The 27,970-nt window shown below is 50.7% G+C and overlaps 1 protein-coding gene across 1 annotated transcript; it reads right to left on the bottom strand.

Annotated features, from left to right (window-relative positions):
• Positions 1 to 204: 204 nt before the first annotated feature.
• Positions 205 to 26,399, bottom strand: BTBD2 (BTB domain containing 2). The gene is made up of 9 exons (XM_021528251.4): positions 25,810 to 26,399; positions 18,866 to 18,985; positions 15,336 to 15,492; positions 10,769 to 10,874; positions 9,786 to 9,983; positions 6,043 to 6,235; positions 4,417 to 4,504; positions 3,335 to 3,481; positions 205 to 2,888 (listed from the first exon to the last, which is right to left on the bottom strand). The coding sequence occupies exons 1-9, from the start codon at positions 26,382 to 26,384 to the stop codon at positions 2,727 to 2,729; spliced, it is 1,746 nt and encodes a 581-aa protein (XP_021383926.2). The 5' UTR covers positions 26,385 to 26,399; the 3' UTR covers positions 205 to 2,726.
• Between the last annotated feature and the right edge of the window lie 1,571 nt (positions 26,400 to 27,970).

The raw sequence follows: 27,970 nt of genomic DNA, 5'->3' as shown, positions 1-27,970 counted from the left end.
CTCATACCTTGAGGGTCTGGACTCCCCAGTGGTGATTGCCAGGCTTGAGGATTCCCGAGATCTGGCTCATCCCACACTCCATGGATGGGACACTGAGGACCCCACACCCTCACCTGGGGATATGGGCCAGGAGCCAGCTTGGCCCAGATTTCCCCTCCACCATTCCAGTGGCCATCATTCTCTTCCAGTCACAAAGAAACTTCGTAAAGACAACCTCAATGTCTTTATTGTTTTCCTATTTACAAATCACAAAGCTGGCCAAAAAGCAGAGTGTGAACACGGGACGAGAGCATCGGATACATTCATCAAATAGCACAGGAGCCGGGCCGGGCCCGCTCTGCTCGGAAGGTGACGTGGTACAACAGAATGGCTCATACTTCTGGGAACAGGCATGTCCAACAAGGAATTACATTCATCTATCTACAAAAGCCAGAATTGCATCAAACTGCAGAAAAGCCAAAGAACAGAAGTTGCTCGGGTGTAGTTCAGAGTTTGACTCCTCTCCCTCTGTGACAGGACAAGCTGCCAGACCTGCCCCACACAGGGAGGGCAGGAGGGTGGGATTTGGGACGAGAATTTGCGTAACAAAATAATAAAGAGAACAGAACTTCCAGGGAACAGCCAGCGGGAGGCTCCCCCTGCAGCTGGGCAGGGCCCCAGCCCTGCTCTTCTCAGAGCCAAGTGCACAGCTCTGCCTCTGTCAAATTCCAATTATTCCACTATTTCCACCTGTAGTGGACGCCCCGAGGTGCAGAACCCAGATCAGAGCCCCTGGGGAAGGTGCAGCCCCAGCACCGGGCCTGGCTGCCAGCAGTGACATTCCCACCACCTTCGGGAGAGGGGTGGTGACAGGAGCAAGCACAGTCACGGACAGCCCGACGGACACAGAGCTGGGCTGTGAGTCCATCTCACAACGTTTGCATTTGCATTGCACAGAGTCGGGTTCAGTCACCAGGTCATGGAGCCAGGGTTGGGATTTTTTTCTATTTTTTTAGTACTGGCCATATTAGAACCATCCCACCTGGAAGCAGGCTGACAATACACAGCTCACACCATCTCCCTGGAGCACGGAACACACTCTGGGCATCTCCAACAGCTACTGGTGAGGAGATGCAGGGCACTCCCAGGCTGCTGCTGCATGGCTGAGGAGCAGACTCCAGCCAGCACAGCCCCAAGATCCTGGCTGGGGCAGTGGGAGGAGGAGGAGGAGAAGCTCCAGCCAAGGACAGCCAGGTTTCAACTTCTAGCAGTGAAATCCAGTGGCAGCAGCTGCCCAGAGAGTGGCAAGGGCTCCGTGGCTGGAGCAGGAATCAGAGAAGGGGCCCTGAGGCAGCACCACCCCAGCCAGTCCCACACAGACTCTGGTGACTCCAGTCTTTCTGCCAGGCTGAGCTGAACTCCAGCTTCCTCTGCAGAAGAGGGGAGGAAGAGTCTCGTGGTCTTCACTTGTGGGCAGTGAGGGTGGGGCTGGTCAGGCAGCTCAGGAGCAGCCACCCTCTGTGACAGCCACGGGAAAAAGCAGCTGGCCCAGAACAAGGGGTATCTTCAAGGTCACCGAGCTCCACAGCTCAACAGGTGATGTTTGTGATCTCCCTCCTGTGCCTGGCCAACAGGCAGCGTGCAAACACACACCAGCATGCAGAATATTCCACATTTTCCTGAACCATTTGGTAAATCCTCGTCCATCTGCTGCATTATAGGTAACAGGCAGGTGCACATCCAGCCTCTCTTCCTGATCCCATCAGGGCAGCAGGGCTGAGGCAGCAATGCACAGGAACAGAGGGAAACACATGGAAACGTGCATGGAAACTGCAGGAATGCCCTGGAACAGGTAAGGCAGGTGCCCTTCTGCTTCAACTGACAAACCCTGGCACCCTGCAAAGGATAACGAGCAGTAACAACAGAGCTGGGGCTGCCCAGGGGTGAGCTGAGCATCACCAGCACTTGGGACGTGCCAGGGGTGTGGAAGCAGCACCACGGGGACTCAAGAGTGCAGCAGGACCTGCCCCGCCAGGCTGCTGCCCCTGACCACTCTGCAGGGAGGTCACCTCGCTGCCACCAACTGCCCGAGGTGAAGATTGTCACAGATCGGGTGAGAAGAGCAGGAAAATGCCTCGGTCCCTCCAGAGGAGCTCAGCTTTGAGGTCTCTGAGCCTGTGTAGTGCTGGAACAGCAAAGCCTCAGGGAAAAGGCCACTTTCCATGACTCTTGAAGGTGGCTCTGTGTGCTGAGGCTGCTGGGAGGGAGGGAAGGTGCTGGGCACAGGCTGGCCAAGCCCTGCAGTCTGGCCTGGACTGCTGAGCTGGAGCAGAGCAGAGGCCACCCAGCCCTGACCGAGTCTGTCTGTAGGACCATCTCCTCATGGCAAGTGAAACCACAACCAGAGCCACTCGTTACCTTGTTTCTGACCGGTGGAAAAGCATCTACATTCATTACAGTCCAAAAAACGCACGCTGTTAGATAGGGTTAATCAGGAGGTGAAAAACAACAAGCCACAGACAACCTACAAATGGTACTGGGACACCAGCTGGCCTGCACTGGCACACCAGCTGGCCTGGCACCTGAGAGCAGCAGCAGCACTAGCACAAGGCAGAACATGAGCTTTGAAATGATTTCACCGTGACCTTTGGCTAGTGTGGCTCCAATTGGTGTGGTCAAACTCAGCCAGAGATTTAGTTTGGGAGGCGACGGGGAAGAGTCGAGTCCAGGGCGGGCTGGCAGTGGCACTATGTGTAGAAGATGATCTCTGGGATTTGTCCATCCTCCACGGAGGTGCCGTTGTTGTTCCCAGCCGCGTAACAGAACGTAAAGCAGGTTTTGGCTCCCGTCGTTGGTGATTCATGGATCACTTTGCGCAGTCCTTTGGTTCCATAGTGGGAATCTGGACCCTGCAGGGGTCATGGAAGACAAGAACAGGTCAGGATCCGGCTGCTGCCCAGGCTCTCTGGTGGGTTCAGAGCTGTGGGGATGTCAGCTCCTCCCTTTTCCTCCTCAATTTGCACCTCAGGTATTCTGACCTCAATCCCATCTCTAGCAGAACTTAACACTAATTTAACCAGCTAGATATGAACTTTTTGAGGCCACGGCAGCAGTCTCTGGATTACACACCTGCAGGACTCACAGTTCAGCTGTACACGTAAAAAAACTCACCCCATCCCCTCCCCAGTGAAACACCTGTTCAGTGCTGTGAGACAAGTCAAAAACCAGTTCTGAATGCTGGGGGTGAACGAGCTCATGGCAGCAGCAGGGCACACAGAGACCTTGGACATTGCACCACTGGCCTCGAAGGACACAGAGCAAGGCCCAGGTGCCCTCACCCCACCCCGGGTGGTACCTTTAGAGTAGCACAGGCTGTGTAGTTGACGTTGGGTAAAATCTCAACAGGCTCCTTGAACATGACCCGGAAGGTGTTGGACGATCCGTCACAGCTGAAGCCGGTGTCATTCTGCCCCAGGACCGTGTTGCTGTCTGTGTGGATGATCTGCAACACAGACCATCCATGAAAGGGTCAGCTTTTCATCTGGACACCGCCAGCCCTGCCCACATGAGTGTCCCTGAGCTGGGCTGAGCCCCAGGCACTCCCAGATTGACCAGCCCTGCACTGTCCATTACTCCTGTCACCCATCAATGCTCTGACTACAGAACCACAGAATCCCACATTTGGGTTGGGATGGATTTAAGGATCATCCATCTCCAACCCCCTGCCACCCACTATCCCAGATTGCTTCAAGCCACATTCTGGACTTGAATTTTCAGGGTTGGGGCAGCCAGAGCTGCTCTGGGCCCCTCTGAGCTCACCACAGAGCTGTGGGCTCAGGTCTCACACAGCCCAGAACACCTCCTCCTCACCCCCAGGCTGGCAGAGCACTGCAAGCCCACTCTGTGCTTAGACCCTTCTCCCCCAGGAGCTCAGGGCAGCAGGATGAGCCCTGACAATCAAGAAGAAATGCTGACAGCCTGTGCTCAGCACACCTGCCCTGTGTGCTGGAGTGACTCTCCTGGGGACAGTCCTTCTCCAGTGACCCACACTGGGGTGGCACACGGGCACCCAGAGCAGGCACACAGCATCCATGGGATCCACCTGGTCTTTGGACAAGATCATGATGGACCTGAGACAACTGAGCCTCTCCCAGCCTGCTTGGGGTGGGAATTCATGCACAGCTGCTTCCCAAACTGCCTCCCAACTGCCCCAAAGCTGGGAGCAGACCTGGGGAGATGCTGCAGTGATGTGACAAAATCAAGAGCAATAATCCTCCTGATCCCCAGTGTCCCATCTGGCCCTTGCTACATCTGCCAGCCCCCCTGCCCAGGGACACACACAGTCCCTCTGAACCTCAGGTTTTGTTACAGATTCACTAAAACGTGTTTGTCAGCCCCTAAAACAGCCAGGATTTTTAAGGTAGCAGAGAGAATTACCTGTATATTCACTTGGTAATCTGTTGGCCCGTGTATGGATCCGTATAATCCAAACCCAACCACAAATATCCTTTTGTTTACTGAGAACCTGCAGGAACAGAGCAGGAAAGTCAGTCCAAACCTGACACTCCTGTATTGCTCCAGTACAAAGCTGATACACAAATATCTCCACTTGTGCTGATTTTACATCTCTGATTTAATCAAATCTACACAGACTTAAGTGTAGCCCTTACTAAGAGGTGAAACCCTGCACAGAAACCATCAGCTGCACACTCACACCTCTGATTGGTCCAGTGGGCTTGTGTGAAACACAAAGCTGCACAATCCCATCCCCAAATTTCAGGGTCCAGGGTCAGGAAGTGTTTCCAAGTTGTGGCAAAACATCAGCACCCCCAAATGCCCGCCAGGCCCAGGCGGGGCAGCCTGGGAGTGTGGAACAGTGCCCATGTCACAGTGTTAACCCAGCAAACACCACTGGGTACTTCACTGCTGAGCCCTGGGCAATTGTTCATGTGCTGCTGGGTATTTGCTGCATTCCAAATTTACCAAGAGCAGACATAAGGATTCTGTCACTCCTAAGTGCAGGAATTCCTGCTGCTAAGGAAGAAGGGGAAGGGTATTTACCCCATTACAGCTCCACCTTCTCAGGCAGGAGAAGCTTCAGTGCCTGCCAAGCTGCCAGCAGCATTTCTGCATCCATCCACCAGCTCTTTTAGCCCTGTAGTGTTTCCAGAACAAATACCTGGGGCAGGCTGGAAGCCTCAACTCTGCAGCCAGCATGGAATATTCAGGGTTGGAACCGACCCTGATGCTGCAGAGGCTGAACCTCAAGTCAAACCCAAACTCCAAAAGGTCTGTGAATGTTAGAGGTAGGAGCAGGAAGTGTTTGCAGCTGGCAGCAGTTCCCACTGCCAGGGGTAAATGGACCAGAGGATCTCACCAACATCTCCAGTGCAACAGAACCATCTTAAAATTTGTGAAGAGCTTCATTGCTGCGAGTCCCCTTCCACCCAAGATAAACACAAAGCAGGAAAGAACCCCAAGATTTCCTGATTCCCTCCTGTCTTGCTCTGCCTTGGGAACACAAACCTTGCAAAGCACCATTTTCCAGCCACACCTGCCAGTCTCTGTCACTGTAACTGGGCTCTGCTGGCTGGCCACAAGCTCAGGTCTGAACTGGGTGTCAGCAGAACTTTACCCCAATCCCTCTCTCCAACAGGAGAGGTTAAGGGGCTTCAACAAGCCACACTGACACCTGGAGCAGGGAACCAACCTGACGGAGCACTGGTTACCTGTCCCCCACAAAGCATGGCAGGGGAACAACTGGTGACAACTCATTTATGTGCCTCTAAGCTGCAGGAAGCCTTTGGGGGGTTATTTCCCTCCCTTTCCAGAGGCCTGTGCTGGGAGCTGCATTTCCTGGAAACCTTGGCCAACAGAGATGCAAAGTGGCAGCAACATGCAGGTCAGTGCATCAGGGGATGGTTCTGCCCAGCAAAACACCTTCCCTTTGGGGTGACACGGTGGGAAGTCGGGGTCTAGCACAGAACCTCGCGTGTTCAGAGCTAGAGCAGTGGGAGGCTCAGCAACACGAGTCCAGGGGTGGGAATGGGCGCGAGAGCTGACCTGATCCTGTCACTCGTCCCACTGTACCCCCAGCGGCTCTCCACCTGCTGGAAGCGGCTGATGCTGCACTCCTTGCCCCGCAGGCAGCACCGGGGCCGGTCGATGAACTCCACCCGCGGCTTCGGGTTCACCGTGAAGTGCAGGAACAGGCTCACCACCTCCCGGTCCGTCAGGATCCCAGACTGGGCAGGCCCTGCAGAGGGGAGGGAAGTGGCAATGCCGTCAGCCTTAGGGAACCACAGAGTCCTGGAATATCCTGAGCTGGGAGGGACCCCCAGGGATCATCAGCCCAGCCCTGTCCCTGCCCAGACCCCCCAACAGCCCCACCCTGCCCAGCCCTGAGAGCGCTGTCCAAACGCTCCTGCAGCTCTGGCAGCCTCGGGGCCGGGACCATTCCCTGGGGAGCCTGGGCAGTGCCAGCACCCTCGGGGGGAAGAACCTTTCCCTGAGCTCCATGCCAAGGCCTGGCACAGCTCCAGCCCTCGCTGGGCTCCAGGAGCTGTCCCAGAGCAGAGCTCAGCCCCTGCCCCTCTGCCTCCCCTCGGGAGGAGCTGCAGCCCCGAGGAGCCTCCCCTCATCTCCTGTGCTCCAGCTGAACGAGCCAAGCGCCCTCAGCCGCTCCTCAGACCTTCCCCAGCTCCGTGTCCCTCCTTGGGACACTCTCCAACAGCTTTGGATCCTTCTGATCTTTTGGGCCTCAGAACTGCATAAGCAGAAGGAATCCCTCTGGGATTTTCATGGGGAAACAAGCCTGACTTGCCGCTGGCACCAGGCTAAACCCCCATCACAGATGGGATCCCAGTGGTGCATCAGGATATTAAATCCCAGACAAAGGTGCTGCCCTTTATCCACAGGGCAGTCCTGGGCTGCAGAGCCTCCATGGATCATGGAACTGTGATTAACTGCCCAGCTCTGTGGAGCCCAAATGCACTGGCCTACAAAAAAATCCAAAAGCATGCAAGCTGATCCTTGCCCCACTCCTTCTGGAAATGGTAACATGGGTAAGAGACAGGGATTTCCATACATCCACACTGGTTGTTCAGACAATGGAAGACCATGAGAAGAAAGGAGAAGGACTGTCACACAGTTACCATCAACTCAAAAAGTTGAAGAGTATTTTTACTCAAGGCAAAGGTGGTTCAGCTCATTCCTTCAGATATTTAATGCACATCTTGCATTTTAATACCTTTATTGTAGAACCTTGGAAAAAATGCTAATGATTTTAGCAAGAGCTGGAGCACGTTCTCATCTCTTCTCCAGTAACAAGACATTTTTTCCAGAGTGATCACAGAATCACAGACTGGTTTGAGTTGGAAGAGACCTTAAAGCTCATCCAGTGCCAGCCCTGCCATGGCAGGGACACCTTCCACTGTCCCAGGCTGCTCCAAGCCCTGTCTAACCTGGCCTTGGGCACTGCCAGGGATCCAGGGGCAGCCACAGCTGCTCTGGGCAGCCAACTCACTGATGCTGAACTCTGTCTTTGCAAACTACTTGAAATACTTTCAAAAGTGAAATTGCATAAAATTAGTCTGTTAGCCTAACACTCAAAAGCTTCTCTACAGCTGTTTGCACAAGGCTTTGAACAGAAACAAGACCACTGAGTACTGGTGAAACAACAGCAGTTAAATGCTCTTTAATGTGGGGAGCAAATGCCCAGCTACTTGCAAGTCCAAATCTACTTATAGCTGGTTAAATTCAGCATGATATTACCCAGACATAACCTGGTCCAATGATGCAGATGGGAGAGACTCAAGAATTCAAGGAAGTCGACTCCTCAAAGGTAAATGAGCATTGGATACTTTGTTCAGCAAAAAATCAGCCTCCTTGATGTGTCTGAACTTATCCTGTGTTGTTGCAACTCAATTCTGCAATGTTTCAAATTACCTGCTCTAAGGGGAGGGAGGGACACATTTGCCAGTTAAAACATCTTCATGCAAAACCCCTCATTTGATACCAGATTATACAATAAACTGGTGAAACCACTGCTGTAAAATTCCCTCTTTTCTTGGCTTTTGGGAGAGAGGGGTGTGGAGGGGAAAGGTTGCACTCCTCTGTCCTACTGTGATCACAGAAATCAGAGTCACTCAGAAAAAGGACAAAGATGAAGGAATTCCAAGTTAATTCCTTGTTTAAGGAACAGCTGATCATTGCAGTCCCCCAGGTTTGGGACTTTTGTTCATCTTTTAGGTTAAAGTGGATGGAGAAAACTTAAGAAAACTGGATAATTTATCTTAAAGCACAAAGGTCCGAGTAGGACAGGCAGTTTGTGACAGACAACATGGGGAAGGGCACTGGCACTCCCAGCTCAAAGCCTGCAACCCAAACTTGCAAAATGAACACTTTCCTTCCAGTGAGAGAATGATACAAGGTCGTAAGGAAGGACTGAAAGAAATGGGATCTGCAGAAAGATGCAAAGATCTCTGCTTCACTGAGCAAGCTCCCTCTGAAGAAATCCACATTCCCCAAGGCCACATCACAGCTGTGACAGGTCAAGCAGAGAGTGGGGACTAAATCTGAGGCACAGATTTTCTCCTTACTAACAGCCCTCCTCACGTGGGAACAGGGACATGCAGGACTGACCAGCTGATGCCAGTGCTGTCCTGAGAAGTGACCTGCAAAGGAAGGGGTCAGTGCTCCTGTTTGCTCCTGTGTACACAGCACTGCAGCCTGAAACAAGTTACAGCCTGGAAAATGGCTCCACTGTGTCTTTTTAGCATGAAAACTATTAAAGCCAATTGCCAGCTTCCAATCCCTGGGGAATCCCCAGATGATGAAGTGAAAGACAAAAGCAATGAAAAGAAAACAAGGCAATCTATAGTCCAAGCTGTGAAATGAGTTAGACATCTCTGTGGATCAAGATCTTGATGTAAACTTGAAAAATACTTTGAAACACAGACTAAACAACACCAAGCCTACAGCTCAAAGAACATTTTCAAAGTTTTTCAGATATGGGGCTCTGCTCTGAACAGCGCTGGCAAGACAGGGCCAACACCACCACAGGCAGAGGATGGGGAGAAACATCCCCATTTCCCTTTGGGAACAGGCTATGATCAACATCAATTATTTGCACTCCATTGGCTTTGTGTAGTTTAAACAGTCGGGATGGCTGGGAAGGGGAGCAGGTGAACCCCAGTTTGGATCTTTCCTCTCAGTTGAATGGGACAGTAACCATCCAACCATGCTGTGAGAGCAAGCACAGCTGTGATCCCCCTGCTCTTCCCACAGGAGCACCACAGGCTTTAAAATGAGTGAATGGGCATGGATGAAAATGGCATTCGGACAATAGATTTTGTAATCATAGAATCACAGAAGAATGCTGGAAGGGACTTTAAAGCTCATCCAGTGCCACCCCTTGCCATGGGCAGGGACACCTTCCACTATCTAAGAGTACTCCAAGCCCTGTCCAGCCTGGCCTTGGACACTTCCATGGATGGGGCAGCCACAGCTGCTCTGGACAATCTGTGCCAGGGCCTCACACCGTAATACTACAGAATTTCCTTCTGATATCCAGTCTAACTCTGCCCTCCTTCAGGGCAGAGTGCTGTCACTCCAGGCCCTTATGAAATGTCCCCTTTCCAGCCTTTTAGGGAGAGAATGAGGGAAAACGGGGAAGAATGTGGGGAGAATCTCATATTTAAATCACTACAGGATACACAGAGAAAATCCTCTTCCGCGTGACTTGACTCTGTGCAGCTGAGGGAAAGCAAAGACCAGGATTGCCAGAAACACCTTTGTTGAGTTACCTGCTGCAAACTCCTCAATAGTCATCAGTGGGAAGCGGATAAGGGAGAGAGCTTTGCCCAGAACCTTCCGCTTGTTCTCTGGAATCACCTGGAGCTGCTGCCGCTGACACTCGGCCTCCGACCAGCGCACCACGGCATTGAACAGGCGAACCTCCCGGATCCCCAGGGTGTCCCTCTCCAGCACTGCCACCAGGGTGTCTGCAGGGCAGGACAACAGCACAGCTTCAGCCTCTGAACCCCAAATCAGCCCCTGTCACCTCGCCAGGAGTACCCCACGCACAGCCAAGGTACAAGAGGAAGCGGCTGAACCAACAGCATCTCCCAAAAGTGCTGCCTGCAGCCTCTGAGGAAGATTTATCTGCATATTCCATCAGCAAGGAACTCACTGGAGCAGTAAACAGAGCCCGTTTAATTGGCATGTTAATGCAAGTGCAGGAGGATGAATTGCAACTTGCTTGACGTCAAATTTGGATGAAACAAGCAGTATGAAAGCCAGAAGGTGACCTGTGCCTTACCTCCACAGCCCATCTCATTAGAAGAAGGTTAAAGCCTGAATTTTAATGGTCATTAACTGTGCCCAGCAAGTTTGGAAACTGCAGACGGTAATTAAAATAGCCAGTCCTTGCTTCCAAAAACACAACACCTTTTTAACTCCAAAACCTGACAAAGACTTGGGGAAGAAAGCCAACTCTACAAAAAAAGGCAAGTTTACACCCACCCAAAACCTGCCAACATCAACACAGGAAGCAGGCTTTGTGTCATGCCCAGAAAACTCAAGTTGCACCAAAGTAAGCAGATTCCAGGGTATTTCTGCAGGCCAGGCAGCAAACTCTTTGGCAAATTCCCTGTCTCCAGCCACTTTGTGCCAGAGACTATTCAACTGATTGCTCCAGAACAGCCAAGCATTATTAACCTGTAACAACTTTGGAGACAAGCTGGTTATGAAAGCAGGGAGAGAGAGGGAGGGGTGGAAAAGAGCTTACCCAGGTCAATGTCTGTAAACCCCTCTGCATTGAGGGCATCTGAGGTGTTCTTGTCTATGTTCTCCAGGCACAGGCTGGCCAGCTGGGGCTCATCAAACAGCCGGGCCTAGGCAGGAAAAAGCATCATTAACAGAAAAGGTATTTTAAAGTTTACACTAAGAACCCCCCCCCCCGTCCCCTCCCACAGCCCATCTTCATTAGCAATACCATGCCTGACTGCACCAGGAATCCACTGGGCCTTTCACAAGCAGTTAAGCATGACAAGGCAAACACTAGAGAATTCTGTGTTTGGCAGCAGCCCTGGTTCAGCTGTGCATGTCTTCAGGCACGTCTTTGTTTTAACACAGCCTGGGTGCAGGCACCAATCGTGCTTTCCAGCACCACACTGACCCTGTCAGCTGAGCACAGGCAATTTTTACATCATTTTTCTATTTACAAGAAAGCTTTGCCCAGTGACTCCAGGCCTGCTTGCTCTAGGAATAATGCAGAGGCAGCTTATACTCTAAGAACAGCCACACTGATCTTGTGCATTAGCAAGAAAAAGCTGTAGCAGCAGTGCCTGTGTGTCCTGGGGAGCCCTACAGGGTACACAGCCTGCTTAGTGCATTTCCATGTTTTGCACAGAAACAGCTACTCTAATCCAGTTACCTTAAAATAATTTGTCCCAAAATAGGTTACTATTCCAAGCAAAGCCTTACACAGCCTGAAGAGCTGCTCAGAATTTCTCATCCCAACTTAAGTGAAGTTTTGTAACAATTTTGCTGCCACTTCAGATCACCCTGGACTGCCACATATTAGCAGCCCTGTGTCAAGCATAAGCAGAAATGGGTGGAAGACACAAAAAAAACCACTAAATGACCTCTTTACTTCAGTGCTTTGGTTTTGTTGTTTAGGAAGGAACTGCCTTGACATCACACCTAACAAGAATACACCAGACTAGAACTCGCTGCCACAGGTAAGGTTTAAAACTCATGTTTTGGGCTGGGAATTCCATCACTCAGGAGGTGCCTTCCAGCATCTTCTGCTTCACCCCTGCTTGTGGCATGCAGAGCTCAGCAAGGCCAATCTTTGTGCTGAAACCTCAAGTGCAGGAAGCTGAAACAACAATTTCTCAGGGCCCAGGGAAACTTCAGCAGTTGTCACCTGCTCCAGGGGCTGGAGGGCTGCCAGCGCCTTTACACTCTTGGCATCAAGAGCTGTGACTAACTCAGACTTTACTACTGTAGTGGCTCTTTGGACACGTGAGGACTTCGGTTATGCTCGCAGAGCAGCTCCAGGCAAGCTTTATTTCCTTGCTGATCAAAGTGACACTTGGATGCATGTCTGGCAGGAAAGAGGATCACGGCTCACTACGAGGCACAATCAATTAGGAAAGCTGTTTGCCTCTGATATTTCTGCCACTGATCAGCAGTTGCTTGAGACAAGACAGTGACACAGCTGCTGGACCAGCAGATTGGGCAACACACACAAAAGGAGGTTTGGGGCTCTACCTGGGATCTCAGGTTCATGATCTTAAGACTATTGGGCAATGTCTTGTACAAGATACATCTCAGGTCTCCTTACTGAAGAGGTTGATGGTTTGATGCAGTGAAAGCAGAAAACAGGTAGGTTTTCACACTGCAGGACCAGAAACAAGAGGGTTGTGAGAAGAGATACTTTCAGTGAGGTGCAGCCAGCCATCATGATCAGGCACGTTTCTCAAGCAAGACCTACCTCAAACATTTCAGACTTGATACAGAAAAATAGTGAATGTAAAACTAGATGAGAATCATCACTGATGATTGCACAGAATAAACAAGCCACAAACAAAAGGCATCAGTGTTGTGGTGTGTTTTGCTTTGAATCCACGTTTGCCCCCTGCTCTCCTCCCTAATCCCCTCCCTTTTCCAGTTGCTAATTTTCCCAAGCCGTTCCCTAAGCTCCTCCCTTCCAAGTTGTCAATCCTCCCTATCCCTAGCCCTTTCTCCAGTGTAGTAGATAGGGACAGGCGAACGGAAGATTTCGGGATGTGACGGAAAACGAGACCCTTCTCCCTTCACCTTGCAACACATTATTACTCTCAGAGCATGTAACTACACCTAACTCAGTAGTTTTCTATTCTTCACTAACCCTAGAGACCCTACTAACCCCCCCTGACATAGCAAATTCCCCCGAGACTATTTAAACCCATGAGATAAAATAATAAAGGCCATTTGACCGTCCACATTAGTGTCAGTGTGCGTTAGTGGCCTGAGCGAGACCAGGCTGCTGTGCTGCTCCTTGCAACCAGGTCACCTTGCCTTCTCCTGAAGGCCACACTCCAGAGAGTTCTGTGTCTGTCTTGTTGCCCTCAACACCCCATTTGTTACTGTGTATTATTCCCCTGCCCTGTTTTCCCTGATAGGCTCATGAGCTATTTGCTATTTTCCCCACCTTATACTCCTCTCTTACCGTATCCTCACTGGTTCACTTTCCTACACCCCTTACTCCTGTATAAAAACTTCTCTTCACCCCCGCCCAAATCTTGTCGGAGCCCAGGAATAAATCCATCTTGTCCCACGCCAAGCCCCGTGCCATCGCTGTCTGTCCCTGCTGATAGCTGGGATTGCAGAGCTCGCAGGGAACAGTCGTGCCCCCGCCGCAGCCGCCCCGCAAGGCGCGTACTGCAGGACATCAGGAAAGCCTTTCCCCATGTGGCATTTCACCTGCCTCAGTGCCACTGATAGAGTGCCAAGCAATATTTTGGTTTTGGCACCCAAAACACAAGGATACATTCCTCCTTTGCCACAGAAGGACCTTTGTGACCTGTAAGGAAGTCACCATAAACCTAAATATTCCCTTGCCAAAGCTACAAACTCAAGTGCAGAGACACAGGAAGCCACAAAAAGTCTCTGCATAACGAATACCACCAAAAGCTAACACCTCTAACCTACCATGAAGCAATGGCTAGCCTTAGATGCCTCCCCAAAACTTCATCTATGGGAAAGATCTGTTCCCAGCTCCTGATCTTTCAGATTGCAACTGCTGAACTCAAAGAACAGGAAAGCTGCAGCCAAGGAGCTGCAATTGTCCCACCAAGCATCAGATGGGAGCAGAGATATGGCTGCCATCGCCCAATCAAGAGCCTTCAAGTCCTGAATCTGCCTCTGGGAAGTGCAGTGTGGATCCCCCCTTCTCAGGGGCTGCCTCATCTGTTCGTGGCAAGTGGAAAAAGGGCCAGGTGAAAGAGGATGTGTGAAGAAGGCCACGGAGTGTTGCAACAGAAGCTGAACCCAAGCAGTGACAAGTGCCTACAAACAGCAGTGTGACATGGAACTACTTTGAGAACTGACCCAAATATTTAAACTAAAAAATAATCACAGCCTAATCCTGAGCAAAGAGCTCAGCAGTGAGTGCTTCAGGCCAGCACTGCTTCAGTATCTGCACAACTGCTGGTGTAGCCACTACCACCCACATGGTACCTACAGCCAGAGCCTGAGAGACACCTGTACTCCTGACGAGGGGAAAAGTCCAGCAGACAGGAATGCTGGGTGAGACGGGCAATCCCTCAGAGCCAGGCCACCTCAGTGTGCTGGTTCCCAACTCAGTGCAGCTGGGAAACTCCTCTGCAAGCTCTACTTAACATCAGGCATCACAGCAGCTTTCCTGAGCTGGCTGATCAGAAATAGCCCTCCAGAGCCACTCCAGTCTGCCCATTCCCTAAAGGATAGAAACTCACACTCAAAGCCTGTGTGTTTCTTATTCCTATAGCACCCAGAACAGGGTGTTCCTGGCAGTGCCAGACTCCACCACACAGGTGACAGAACTGTGGATGTCACCAATATGGCACCAGCTGTCTGAGAGTGACAGGGACCAGAGAGAGAAGACAGGGCTGGGAAACAGGGATGCGTGATGCTCATTTAATCAACCTGGACACAAAGTCTGATCTTTTCCAAACTAAGCAGAAGTTGTAAACACTATCTCCTACTTTGCTGCTTCAAGAGTCAAGTGGAAGGTGGAGAAGCCCAACCCTGAGACTGGATCAGACCCAGGGCCAAGGAACAGCTGCTCTGACATTCTGTGTCTGTGAGCCTTCAGTGCAGGAGGTGGAGCTAGAACAGGCTGAGGAAGAGACCACCTTGCTCCTCTCCTATGAAAATATACCAAAACACTCATGAAAAGGTTTTCTTTAATCCCCACTTCAGGAAAAGTATTGCACGAAAGTCCTTCAAGGAATGGCTGAGCAGCTAGACACAGCACTGAGAGAAAGCTCAGCATTACCAGTCCTGATTCTGTAACACACGGAAATCCTCTAATTCCACTTTTCTTCTTGGCAGATGAAATCTTTCCACCCTGTTAACTCCATTCCCAGCTCACACTCTGGAAGGAACCACCTGCCACAGTGAAACAGAAAGATCTGAAACAGCAGCAATGTTTGCTGTATATTGTTCTTTGTAAGAACCTGCTCAGCAGTGCTGGACTCCTGTGAGGAAGAATTCAAAACAACCCAGAACTGCTCCACTTTGGATGATCAATTCTGGAACACCCAGAAAATTCCCATTTTCTGACTCTGCTGGACCTTGCTGAAGGCAGATGATCAGAAACTCACCTGAGTTAATAGCATGAATGCATTGTCTGCTCTGAGGTTTTTTTTAAGAAACTCCACACAATGAGCTTCAAGGGCTGGAACTGCATATTTCTTAGCTGTGTAAAGTGTTGTCATAACAGTCTCTGGTCCAATCTGAACTTCGTCTGAGTAAAGAAATCTGAAAACATGCAAACAAACATTGCTGTGGTGAATTAAGATAACAGGGTAAAACCACTTCAATTCATAGAAAACGTTTGTGCCTCTGCCCATCATCCTGGTCCATTTCCTCTACTGGAGAGATAGAAGGGTTGTCACATCCTTTCCACCGACTCTGGTTTAGCAAGATTTTTTTTTTTTAACAGACATTTTACAGTATAGCTTTAACAGCTGGGATTTCCACTGGTGCATCCCACCACCAGTGAGCCCTTAGCCTACCACTTATGCCAGGTTAAAACAGTCTCTGGCTAACAGCACCCCTTAAAATTCATATTTTTGGCTGTGCAATTAGAATAAACAAGGATAAAGATTCAATCTTGCTTGCCTGCCTCAGAAGAGAAACTCTATTTTATGCTACTAATTCAGAAGTGCTGGGAAGCATTCAGACATACCCATCCACTGCACATGAGATGCTTTTCCCACACTCCCATTTCTCATCACTTTATAGATTGAACTGTTTCATTTCATGACACAGATCTTTAAGTACAGCTCACAATGTAACTTCAGCATAAAGCAAGAGTTAACTGCAGTGAAAAATAAGGACTGCCATTCTGCAGCAAAGCACCAGCCTTCACTGTGAGGCCAAAACAAGGAAGCACTTTCATGATCTGAAAAAACAAAGGAAACCTAACTGAACTCCCTAATACCTGAACTCACTGACCAGAGACAGCAGGAACTGAGAGGCTGAGCTCAGTAAAACTAGTGATGTGCTGGTGTTAGTCCTTCTCACAGGATCCCAGAATGGTTTGGATTGGAAGGGACCTTAATGACTGTCTGGTTCCAGCCCCTGCCATGGCAGGGACACCTTCCACCTTCCACACACTCCATTCCCCATCCAGCCTGGCCTTGGGCACTGCTAGGGATCCAGGGCAGCCACAGCTGCTCTGGGCACCCTGTGCCAGGGCCTGCCCACCCTGCCAGGAACAATTCCTGCCCAATCTCCCATCCAGCCCTGCCCTCTGGCAGTGGGAGCCATTCCCTGTGTCCTGTCCCTCCAGGCCTTGTCCCCAGTCCCTCTCCAGCTCTCCTGGAGCCCCCCTAGGCCCTGGAAGGGGCTCTAGGCTCTTCCCAGAGCCTTTTCTTCTCCAGCTGAACAGCTCATGCAGTATTTTTTTACTGTGTCTCCTTTAACCAGTGCAGCATTTGCCAGTCAGGATCTCAAAGACACAAAGTACAGAGATGTAGTATTGTGTTAACTGTGCTTGGCATTCCTATTCCTGGGATACTTTGGAAGCTCCAGCAATTTTTTGCTCTGCATTTCTCTGAAGGGGACACAGCAGCAGGTTGTGTGGCTGCTATTCCTGGAAGCTTCATGCAGCAGCAGGGCTCTTCCAGAGGGATGCCAGGCAGCATTCCCATCTGCAGCAGAGGAGCTCCTGCTCCTCCAGCTAGAGAAGACCAGGCTGCCATTCAGGGAAGCATCAGCAGTGTGATCCACAGGCAGGGAAGCGCTCTCACTGCTGAAAGCAGGCTTTTGTGCTGCCTCAGGGCATTTGTCAATAGCAGCATCATGCCACAGGTTAATCAATGTATTTTGCACTCATCCCTTCCCAGCCCCATTTGCACTGAGAAATCCTTTCTATTCCAAGATTAAAAGAACACAGTGGCTCTAAAACCAATTATTTGTTTACTTAGTGACTGTGTCACTATTTCTGTTTACCACAGTCCAGTGTTTGCTAAGAGAGACAACATGAGAGGTTCAAACTGTGAAAAAACCCAGTACCAATTTAAAAGAACATTTAAACTGTAAACCCAGACAATCAGACATGTTCTCATATTTGGGTTAACATAATAATAACGAAAAATAATCTCTTACACAATTTACTAGCCCAAACTCCATCACAATCCAGCATCCAGACTGGACCTTCTGCAGAACATTCAGGATGTTTGTCCCTGGATAAGCTCCTGATCCTATAGCATTAGATCATGGCTTGGACGAATTCCAGAGACATATGTAAGGATCAGCTGCCATTCTAGAGCAGTGTTTGTAGGGACTGGTTTTACTCTAGGAACTCATAGCACATACTTGGTCAGCTTTCTCCTGTAAAGCAGCACCCAAACTTCCTCTGGCACATTTAAGCTCTGAGCATTTTAAAAGCAATTTAAAAATTCATTTCTAGATTTAAGCAGCCAAGATGTCACTGGACCATGGGCATAGCTCAGAAGCACTGAGGTAATCAACCAACAACTTCTTCCATTTAAAAAATGTAAATATTTCTGTTGAAATCCACCTAAACTCACCACTTTATCTTTTGAGATGATGGGTTCTCTTCTGAAATCACTCTGTTTAATCAAGTGCTGAAATCTCAGCACTGGCAGGGAAGCATCAGGATTTTTGCCTCTATTTCCCTGGATATTTGGGCCTCACAAAGATTTAAAGATAGTTACAAGCTCTGCACTCCATAAAGATCTACATGGCTGATAGGCACACACCAATTAGAGGGATTCCCCACGTGCTGGTGTCTGCTTTACAGCGAGCCAAAGGGGAAGGGGCTCGGGGCTCCCAATTATTTCTGGCCTTTCATTCTAGCCCAGATCAATTTAAAAATATTCCAAGACAGCACAGGCACGACCAAAGCACTTTCTGAAGGTAAATCAAAAAGTGTGCCAGAGCTATATATAGTGACTGCTCCCAGTAGGAAACGAGAGAGGAAGATGTCAAGAGCACAGGACTGGAAACCCCTGGAAGTAGGTTACAGAAATCCTATAGGAACAGGACAATGACTTTCCAGCATCCATTCAGGACTGCTGCTGGATGTTGTACAGCACCAGCCGAGCTTAAAGGAATTGGTGAATAGGATGTTACAGCCCCTTCCTCCTCCAGCACACAGATTTGCAACACACACTGGAAATGTAAATTCAAACCCAGCTCTCCAAAAGAGGAATAAAAACCACACAAAGGCTGATACCACATGGAATGGCTGACATTTATTACACACCCCTGCTTACCTGTTACAACTTGCTCATGACCTAAACAAGCTACAAGTATTTGTAACTTACAGAGCTTTCAAAAGATCATTTTTTCCCCTCTTCTCTCAAACAGCATTTGGCTGAAACCAAACCAATTAGTGGCTAAGAAGCTATAACACAATGGCCAATATTTATATATATAGACATTATAATTTTTTAAATGCAGTAGCTACAGTAGACTTTTACCCAAGAAAACAGGAATTGAACACCAGCATTTAAATACTGTTGAACATCTCAAAGAGGCATTTCGTTTTGGAAGTTAACAACCTCTGCTCTACAAATACTTCCCTGCTTTCATTAAAAACATTTTTTTGCTACACTAAATCTGTGCATCCCAGTTATCCTGTGCTTTAGAAGCAGCTTACTTGAGCAGCGCTAGGAAGGCAGCAGGCTCCACATCAGGCAGCTCAATCTCTGTGGAGGTTGTGGCCATCCCACCATTAAACATTGCATCAAAGACAGCACTGCCCACGGCCAGCACGAACCTAACGTGGAAAAAAACAAACATGCAAATAAAACCTTATGTTAAATCATATTTATATTCCAAAAAAATCCCAGGCTGGCTGCTAATCCCCAAAGCCACCCTCAGGGAAAGCAAATCGTTTGTGGAGTTAAAGCAAAAGTGTTTTGCAAGAGCAGGGAGGGTCAGGCTTGCTGCTCCGTAACTGCAAAGCACCAAAGCTGCAAGGAACTTCCTTCTGAGCCCTGTCCTGGCATACAGCACAGTAATGGTTCCCCAAAGGCCAGATTTTGGGAATTATGGAATAGAATATATATGCTTTGTAAAACCCCTGTAGGAGCCTATGTATCATCCCAACGTCGAGAAGCAAAGAAACAGCAAAGTTAAGGATTCAGGGTCTTCCAGTAAACAGAGCCCAAGTCTTGGCTGCAACTCCCCACAGTCACCTACTGGAAAAACTTATGGAAAACCTGTCACTGCACACTACCCATCCTCTTCCACAGATGCAGGCACACATCTTTGGTGATGGCATAGCAAACTCCCAAAACACAAACCGCACCTGCACCAGGAGCTGCAGACCCCCAAGCCCTGGCATGGGAGCTGTCCTCCCCATGTTGCTGAGTGGATAACCTGCTCTGGGCTCAGCCCAGAGGGAAGAACAAACCTCCCTCAGAGCAAACCAGCACAGCGAGGTGCACACAAGCCTCAGCACTGCTGGGAGCTTACATGGTAATACTGGCACAGAAAAGGACATTATCAGCTCTAAAGAGACTGAAAGCAGGAACTTGCACAAAACAGGTTTGAGACCAAAAATTATGTCCCAGCACACCCATTCAAACAAGATGATCTCCCCCTGCAAAAGGTATCTCCTGTTTTAGGAGGAAGCCCAGGCCTGGGCTGCTAAGATCCCTCTTGTTTTAGGAGGAAGCCCAGGCCTGGGCTGCTAAGATCCCTCCTGTTTTAGGAGAATCCCCTCCTGTTTTAGGAGAATCCCCTCCTGTTTTAGGAGGATCCCCTCCTGTTTTAGGAGAATCCCCTCCTGTTTTAGGAGGAAGCCCAGGCCTGGGCTGTTGAGGGGCCTGTATATATTTAAGCTGCTGTACCTGCCTCAGGACTTAGAAAGCCATTTTGAAAACTTTCTTGTTCAAAAATGCAGAGGTGAGCTTTTGCCATAAAGGATTCCTGTGGTCTGCCACCATGCAGCTCCCTGAAGTTAAACTGAAGGTCACAGCTCAGCAGTGTGGGGAAGCAGAGCAACCCAGGCTGCAGGAGATGACTACAACCACTTCTCTACCAACTAGGAAAAGGAAAAAGCTGGAATATTCCAGGTTCTTGCTGCAGTGGTTTGATGCACACTTCCAGAGAAGCAGCAAGAACTGCAGGCAGAAATCCATACAAGACAGCAGGCATGGGGCAGAAACCTCCAGCCCAAGAAAAGTCCAGCTCTAAGGGGGAATTTCAGTCACATTTAATAGGAAATGACCTTTTAAAAGTAGGAAATTTCCATTTAAATGATGTTTTCATTTTCTCATTTTTCCCTCCCCTCCCATCCAGAGGAGGCTTCCCAGGGATACAGTGGAGTGAAGCTCCATGAATGTGCCAGGCTCATTTGCTGTGATGGAGTTTGGCTGACGAGCCGGCTCATTGTTCCTGATGGGCTCAGGGAGCTTGGGACAAACCACAGTGGTTACAAAAAAGTACACACATGCATATTTCTGTCAAACCATTCTCAAGAAAAATGTCAAGAACAAATAAAAACCTTCCTCACAATACCAGAATTGCCAGATGAAACAAAAATCCTTGTTCCTCCAAAAGCAGCCATGGTGGCAAAACAATCGCTGGCTTTGTCTGATACTAAAAATTAACATATATTAATTGCACTCTCAAATTTTCATTCTCACAGCCAGCACAGTATAGGTCCTCAATGAGCAAGAGCTTTCTGAAGCTATTTGAAAAGGGCATTCATTTAAAAAAACTCTCAAATGTTTGCTTCCATTTCAGCTGGGGACAAATCAGTCAGATTTTGTAAACTGCTGAGCCCTAATAGGATCCCAGGAGGTGCCAGAGAAACACAGGACTCCACATTTGAAGTTCTCTTAAAACACTAAGAGAACATAATTAACATAAGAAAATCCCTCTCTCTCTCCAATGTTTTCTCACTCTTCCTAAAACAAATGCCTAAAGCAGCTCTAAAGACACTCCAGGAAAAGCAGGGATGTTCACCACCACTCCTACACCATCCACCAGCTTCTCCCAGCCGTGCAGGTCTGCAGGAGGAAGAAATGGGGTTTGTTTCAGATGGGAAAATCCAACAGAGGGTTATTTCAAAACACTTTTGTGACCAAAACAGAGTGGACTATTGAAAGGAGGCAGAGAAATAAGCAGAAACAGAACTAAAGAATTAAGAAAGCGACACCTGATTTCTGCTCATTCCCTTTGCATTAGGAAGAGCCAAAGTAAACTGACTGTCAGCAGTAAGAGTCACAGGAACTTCCTTGAGGTTAATTTGTCTTCAAAAGGATCCAAAGCTGACTACAGGCTGTTGAAGGCCTGCAAGCAAATGTCTTTCCTTCTGCTATTTTGTTTCCTATGACAACTTTCACTGCTTCATGTTCACCTTGGCACCACAACTTGTCGCCTGGTTTCATCTGCACACCCTCCAGTGCTGCTCCCTTTCTAGGCACTACAGTAACACCAGTAACAACAAAAGAAACCACTCAAAGCCCACAACTACCCCACTGCTGCTGAACAGCTCCCTCCTCCATCTGCACCACTGCAGAGAAACCTTAAAATATCTATTCCAGAAGAGCTGGCACAGGAACACATCAACACATGACGTGCTGGAGCTCGGTGACACCGCAGGTGATGAGAAGCTGCTGCTGGTGTGCTGGCTGCACATGATGCAGACCCTGGGTGAAAGGAGCAGGAGGCAGGAGCAGCCCTGCATGGGAGCAGGAGCCATGGGACACCTCAGCACACGACACTGCAGGAACTGTGAGTGAATATATGCCCGAGAAAAGACTCCTGGAAACAACAGCCAAAATCTTATTCAGGCTGTCCCCAAGCTCTAGATCTCCCAGGCTGGAGCAGAGACAGGGTTGCATCCTCACATGCTTGCCCTGCTCACTCTCAGGCCCTGTTTTCTGGCCAATTAACAAGTTTAATTATGACACCCATGCAGTTCCTTGCTGATGAGGTTTAGACATTTCTAATCCCATTTATACTGTGCTCAATGAAGCAGATCTGGAAAAAGACAAAAAACCCTTCCTTCTTACTGCTGGGTCTAATCAATGAGTTGACCTTGGCCATGCTGGTGCCGTGAAGCTTTGAGGCAGCTGCTCGGCCCAGCCTTGACATTGAAAAAAATTAAGGCCATCCCATCTTTTTCATGGTTGATTCAGCAGCAAGAGGGAATGAGCTGAAGGCTCAGAGACAGGGCTTGCTTCAGGCTAGGCAAGGAGCTTCCACAGAGGTCTGGAGTTTCCTCCAGGTGGGAAACACCTGATCTTCTCAGGGCTGCAGATATTTGGACAGGTGACCCTTCAGTCAAACCTATTCACACTTTTTATCTACAAACTGGGCTCTCACACACAAAATTAATGTTTGCTCTTAGCTGCTCTGTGAGGTGTCTTTTCTCTGTTTCTGTGGCTTGATACGAAGTGCTGAGCCACAGAGTCCCAGATTGGTTTGGGTGGGAAGGGACCTTAAATTCCATCTCATTTCCTCCCCTGCCATGGGCAGGGACACCCTCTGCTATCCCAGGCTGCTCCAAAGCCCCCTCCAACCTGACCTTGGACACTTCCAGGGATCCAGGAGCAGCCACAGCTGCTCTGGGCATTATGTGCCACGGCCTTGCCCCCCTCATTAGATATCATGAAGGAACAATTCCTTCATGATATCTAATATAAATCTCCTCCCCTTTCACATTAAGGCCAGGTGCATTCAGAAACACACCTGAACCTACAGCTCTGTCAGAAACCTCTTCTGGCACCAGCAACTGTGGACATCACCTGTGCTCACTGGACACACACCACTTCATTACCTCAACCTACAAACTCTCCCCATTCCCTTGGCTCCATCCAGGAGAAGACTGGCCAGGAATCACCTACACCATCACTTCCAGCTCCCATAAAACTGTATCTCTTGGATTATTTGTGCTTCCCAGTCTGCTGCCAAAGCCATTCCCAGCACACCATAAAGTCACATTGAGGATGACAGGAAGGATGCTGCAGACCACTCCTCAAGGCACCACAAGGAGCTGTCCCTATTTAGGAGATGCTCCTCCTGCAGCCATGCTTGGTACCTGGCCTGGTCTAAAAATTTACACAATTTAACCAGACTGCAGAAATACTTACCTGGGAGCTGTGCACTATTGTGCCAGGGCTGGTTTAGATTGGATATTAGGGAAAATTTATTTACAGAAAAAGTTGTAAAGCATTGGAATGGGCTCCTAGAGTGGTGGTGGAGTTACCATCCCTGGAAGTGCTGAAAAAACCTGTGGATGTGGCACTTGGGGACATGGTCTGGTGGTGAATGTAGTGGTGCTGGACTGATTATTGGATTTGATGATCTTAAAGGTGTTTTCCAACCTTAATAAGTCTGTGAGTTTATGATTTCAGACATCTGACAAAGCACGAACACCTGCCCTGTTTGCTGAAAAACAGCACCTCTTCAACTGAACCCATGGATGTTTTGCAATTAAATTCCAACACAAAGGATCTTCTGCTGTTGAGCTGCTGTGGGAGAACTGAGCACAGAAGGGGTCTGGGTGGTTTTATTTTAGGCTCTCTTATTTCTTAAATAACCACAGTACTTCATTAATCACCAGGACATCCCAACTGTAACACCACACGGACAAGTTTTACTAAAATCTCTAGGATGCTTAGGTGGGATGTCACACCATGACACACTCCATTCTATCTTTACCACCCAGAGCACCAGATGAATTTCATAGCAATTAAGAAGCAGCTCACTTCAGGGACATTTTTTTTTTTTTTCAAAGCTTCATTTATTTTCCATTTATTTCTGGGCTGAACATCACCCATCCCCATCCACCAAGCCTAGTTCCCAGGATAGGACCAACCTCACCCAAATACTAATTAAGCTTCAAATTATAAGAGAGCAAAGCTGACACCCTAAACACTCAAAACAGCCTAGAACAACTGTGGTTTGTTCTAAAAGTGAGAGAAAAGGGGGAAATCTGAAGGGGGAACTTACAGTAACGTGAGAACTTAGGAGAAAAGCAATAGTTTGAAATTGTTTGGAGCAAGGCTGCCTTTGCCAAGCACCACTTCCAGGTACACCAAGGAACCTCCCCCACCCAATTAAAGTCGGTTCCATCTCTGAGCTCTTCCTTGGGAGGCCCTTCCCAGGGTAGGAGGAAGAAGGTGGCATACATGGATTCACTGGAGCTCTCCCAAGAAGAAACCAGCTGAATGTCAATCAGCCACATCAGATCTGCATCATCCAGGTGGAGGCGATTCCGAGCTCCACGATTCTCAGTTTCTCTGAGCTGCAAATTCTTAAATGGCAGCTCAGCCTTACGCATTAACCTCTACGGGTTACCCAGGCCCAGTTGTCATTCTCAACACAGCTCTTCATGGTGGAAGATTAAGCCCTAAAACAGGGCTTCAGAAAAGATTCAATAAAGGCCATTTTAAAATTAAAGTGCTCTACCTGAAATTTGGGGTCTCAAATCATTGTTCCTTCATTTCCATCCCCAATGCTCTCACATATTTTGGTGACCCCTCTCAGCAGGGATCAGGCAGTCTGGGAGACTATTCCTCCTCTGCTCTACTTCCTACCAAACCAAGGGTTATTTCCAAGCGAGACCCAGGGATGTGGGGTTTTCCGTGCTGCGCCTGTCCCACTCACACCATCCCTCTGGGAAAAACACTCTCACCCAAACCCTGGATGCATCCCGCGCTGGTAACCATGAGGAGAGACATGACACTGCCCCGAGGCTGGGAGACATCTGGGGCAGCACTGACCACAGTGGGGGTCCTGCGCTCAGGACGTGTCCCTGAGCAGGGGGTAAAATGTGGGGTGTAGGTATGTGATCCCCTTTTGTCTCTTCACAGGGGAGGTGCAGCAGCCCAAACCCTGCACCCCTGTACCCCACTCGACGGCACATCACCACCCGAGGCTGCAGGAGAGCCCACAGCACTCCCAGGCCATCTCTGAGGGACACTGGGGATGACAGGCCATCCCCGATGGAGAGTAAAGAGATCATCCCTGAAGAGGATGAAGGGCCATCCCTGAGGAGCAGTTCTGAGAATAAGGAGACATTCCCTGAGGAGCAATCCCTGAGGGGCAGTTTTGGGGGATAAGGGGACAGTTCCCTGAGGAGAAACACGAGGGAGCAAAGGCAGCAATCACTGAGAAGCAGTTTTGGGGGATACGGTAGTGATTCCCTGAGGAACAACATAGAGGGGTGAGGAGAGCAATCTGTGATGAGAAGTGAGGGGGATAAGGATGCAATTCCCGGAGGGGATTTGTGAGCAATTCCCTCAGGGAATAACAGGGGGAGAGTAAGGGAGGTGGGGGGAAAGACGAGCCACCCTCGAAGGGCAATTTGGGGGTTGAGGGGTGATTCCTGACAGGAGGAGGAGGAGAGAAGCCTGAGGGACACTTTTGTGAAATAAACGGGCGATTCCCTTTATCACTGTGGGGGCCATGAGGGGAAGCCATGAGGGGAAGCCCCCAGGCCCATCGAGCCGACCCTCCCGAGGCCCAGGAGCCGCGGCCACCCCGCAGGGCCATGGGGATGGTGCCCCCACACCCCTCACCCCTCATCCCTCCCGCATTCCCGGCTCCCCACGCGTGGGACCCCCGCGCCCCCCGCCCCACCTGTGCGCCGGGATGCGCTGGGAGCCGCGGCCCTTCCCCACCAGGAAGTGCACGTCGCTGAGCACCTCGTTGTTGAAGAGGAACGCGAACCGCTCCTGCACCGTCGGCTTCGTCGCCTGCCAGTTGTACACCGGCTCCCGCTGCAGCGCCCCGCCGGGACCGCCCGCCCCGCCGGCTGCCCCCGCCGCCCCCGCCGCCGCCGGGCCCCCCGCGCCGCCGCCGGCCGCCGGCGGGTTGGCGGCGCCGCTCTGGTTGTAGGTGAGGCCGGGCGGCGAGGCGGGCGCGCCGTTGGTGCAGGCGGCGGCCGCGGCCCCGTTGCCCGGCGGGGGCGGCGGCGGCTGCGGGCAGGAGGAGGAGAGGCCGCCGGGGCCGCCGCTCCCTCCGGCCGCCATCTTGTGCGGCGGGGCCGCGGGGGCGGGCGGCGCGGGGCGGCGCTGCAGCAGCACCAGCACCAGCAGCGGCGGGCGGGACACGGCGGCGGGCGGGACGGGGACGAGGGCCGCGGAGATGTCGGCGGAGGCGGCGGTGGCGTCGATGGCGGTGCGGATGCAGAGCGCCGGGCAGCAGCGGCGCATGGGGCGGGCGCCGCCGCCGGCCGGGCGCGGGGGAGCGGCGGAGGCGGCGGCGGGGCGGGGAGAGGGCGGCGGGCGGCGGGCGGGGCCGCACGGAGGGGGAGGACGGAGGGCGATGCGAGGGGGAGTGAGGGGGTGATGCCGGAGGGGATGGTTCCTGAGGGGCGAGCCTTGAGGAGGATGAAGGTCCATCCCTGAGGAGCACTTTTGGAGATGAGGGGGCGATCTCTAAGGGGGGCTGAGGGACGATCCCTGAGGGGCTCTTTTGAGAGTAAGGGGGCATTTCCCTGACGAGCAGCAGATGGGAGCAATCCCTGAAGGGCACTTTTGGGCCAAGAGGGGATGAGACCCTGGGGAACCAGTGTGGAGGAATGAGAGAGGCAATTTTGGTGGGCGATCCCTGGGGACAGTGTGGGGGATGAGGGGACGATCCCTTAGGGAGAGTAAGAGGGTGATCCCTGAAGGGCTGGGCCCCGAAGAGGATGGGGACCATCCCTGAGGGACAGTCTGGGGACAAAGGGGGCGACCCTTGAGGCAGCGAGGGTCAGTCCCTGAGGGACGGTTTTGGGGAATGAGGGCGTGATCCCTGACGGGGAGTAAAGGGATGATCCATGAGGGAATAATCCCTGAAGATGATGAGGGGCCAAACCTGAGGGACAGTTTTGAGGATAAGGGACCATTTCCCTGAGGAGCAACGTGGAGGGGGCGGCAAGAGGAGCAATCCTTGAGGGGCAGTTTTGGGGATGAGGGAGTGATCCCTGAGGAGGATGAGGGCACACCCTGGGGTGAAAGGAAGAGAAACAAGGAAAAGGGAGTGATTTCCTGAGGAGCAATGAGCGGGGCAGGAGGTGAGGGAAGCAATCCCTGAGGGGCAGTTTTGAGGGATAAGCTTCCCTGAGGAGCAGTGCGGGGGAGTGACAGAAGCAATCCCTGAGAAACAGGTTGGAGATAATGGTGATTCCCCAAGGAGCAACGTGAGGGGGGTCAAAAGGGAGCAATCTCTGAGGGGCAATTTTGAGGGATAAGGGGAGCATCCCTGTGAAAGGGGTTATTCTGAGGAGGATGAGGGATGAGGGAGCCCAGAGAGCAGTTTGTGAAGGGATGAGAAATGGGAGTGTAATTCACAGAGAAGAGGCTGAGAGTTAAGGGGCTGAAGGGGGTCAGTGCTGGGGGTGAGAAGCCAGGGAGGTTTGGGCCATATGGAGGTGAAGGTGAATTGGGGGTTTTCCCTTCATGATCTCACACACCAGCCATTCCTCTGCAGCAGACTCAGGCCTCCAGCATCCCTAGGCCCCTGCTTCATGACCAGCAATTCCTCACAATAATCAGAGTTACTGGCTGCTGCTGCTGACACAGGCCTGGAGCGCCACAGGACACCACATTACCAGGCCCACCACAGGTGTTGCCCTGCACAAACCCAGGAGCCACAGCACCCTGGTCCTCACCTGGTCATATCCTGTTGCTCCTGCTGGACCTGCTCAGCCAGAAACCACTGGCCAGTGTTGTCCCCACTGATGGCATCTCCTCGCCAGGCAGCGCGAGGTGGAGATGGCGCGGGGTCAGGAGCCGGCTGCAAAGCAGAAGATTAA

The sequence above is a fragment of the Lonchura striata genome, chromosome 28 (genome assembly GCF_050655825.1).
Source record: "Lonchura striata isolate lonStrDom1 chromosome 28, ASM5065582v1, whole genome shotgun sequence".
In the NCBI taxonomy this organism is placed as follows: Eukaryota; Metazoa; Chordata; class Aves; order Passeriformes; family Estrildidae; genus Lonchura; species Lonchura striata.
This window is presented reverse-complemented; position numbering and strand designations above follow the sequence as displayed.